The following is a 393-nucleotide window of genomic DNA, read 5'->3' on the forward strand; positions in this document are numbered from 1 at the left end:
AGGCTGCCTCTCAGGGGGATGGATGGGGATGCGACTTCCTTTCCTCGCACAGACACTGGCTTGTAGTCGGCCTGAGGCCCAAGCTTCTACTCCCTTCACCTTCATGAGCCGTTCTCTGTCCCCAGGCATCACAGGATAGAGGACATTAAAGAGAGGTCCTGGCCATCACTGCAGGAGACCTCGCCCCCGGCGCCCCCCGTGGACAGGAGGGCCCCCACCCACGCAGGGTCCACGCAGGAGAGAAGCACGCTGGACACGCGCCCTGAGGCCGCGGGCTACACAGAGGCCATGGGCCACTCGGAGGCCACAGGCTACACAGAGGCCACGGGCTACACAGAGGCCACGGGCCACACGGAGGCCACGGGCCACACAGAGGCCATGGGCCACACGGAG

The 393-nt window shown here is 65.6% G+C and overlaps 1 protein-coding gene across 1 annotated transcript in view; it reads left to right on the forward strand.

The window, feature by feature from the left end:
* Positions 1-393, forward strand: part of ST6GALNAC1 (ST6 (alpha-N-acetyl-neuraminyl-2,3-beta-galactosyl-1,3)-N-acetylgalactosaminide alpha-2,6-sialyltransferase 1) — an 11,218-nt gene that overhangs the window by 6,143 nt on the left and 4,682 nt on the right. The window contains 1 exon segment of the mRNA XM_014531735.1: positions 126-393. Coding sequence (XP_014387221.1) covers positions 126-393 — 268 coding nt within the window.

This window comes from Myotis brandtii, unplaced genomic scaffold, assembly GCF_000412655.1.
Source record: "Myotis brandtii unplaced genomic scaffold, ASM41265v1 scaffold825, whole genome shotgun sequence".
Taxonomy (NCBI): domain Eukaryota; kingdom Metazoa; phylum Chordata; class Mammalia; order Chiroptera; family Vespertilionidae; genus Myotis; species Myotis brandtii.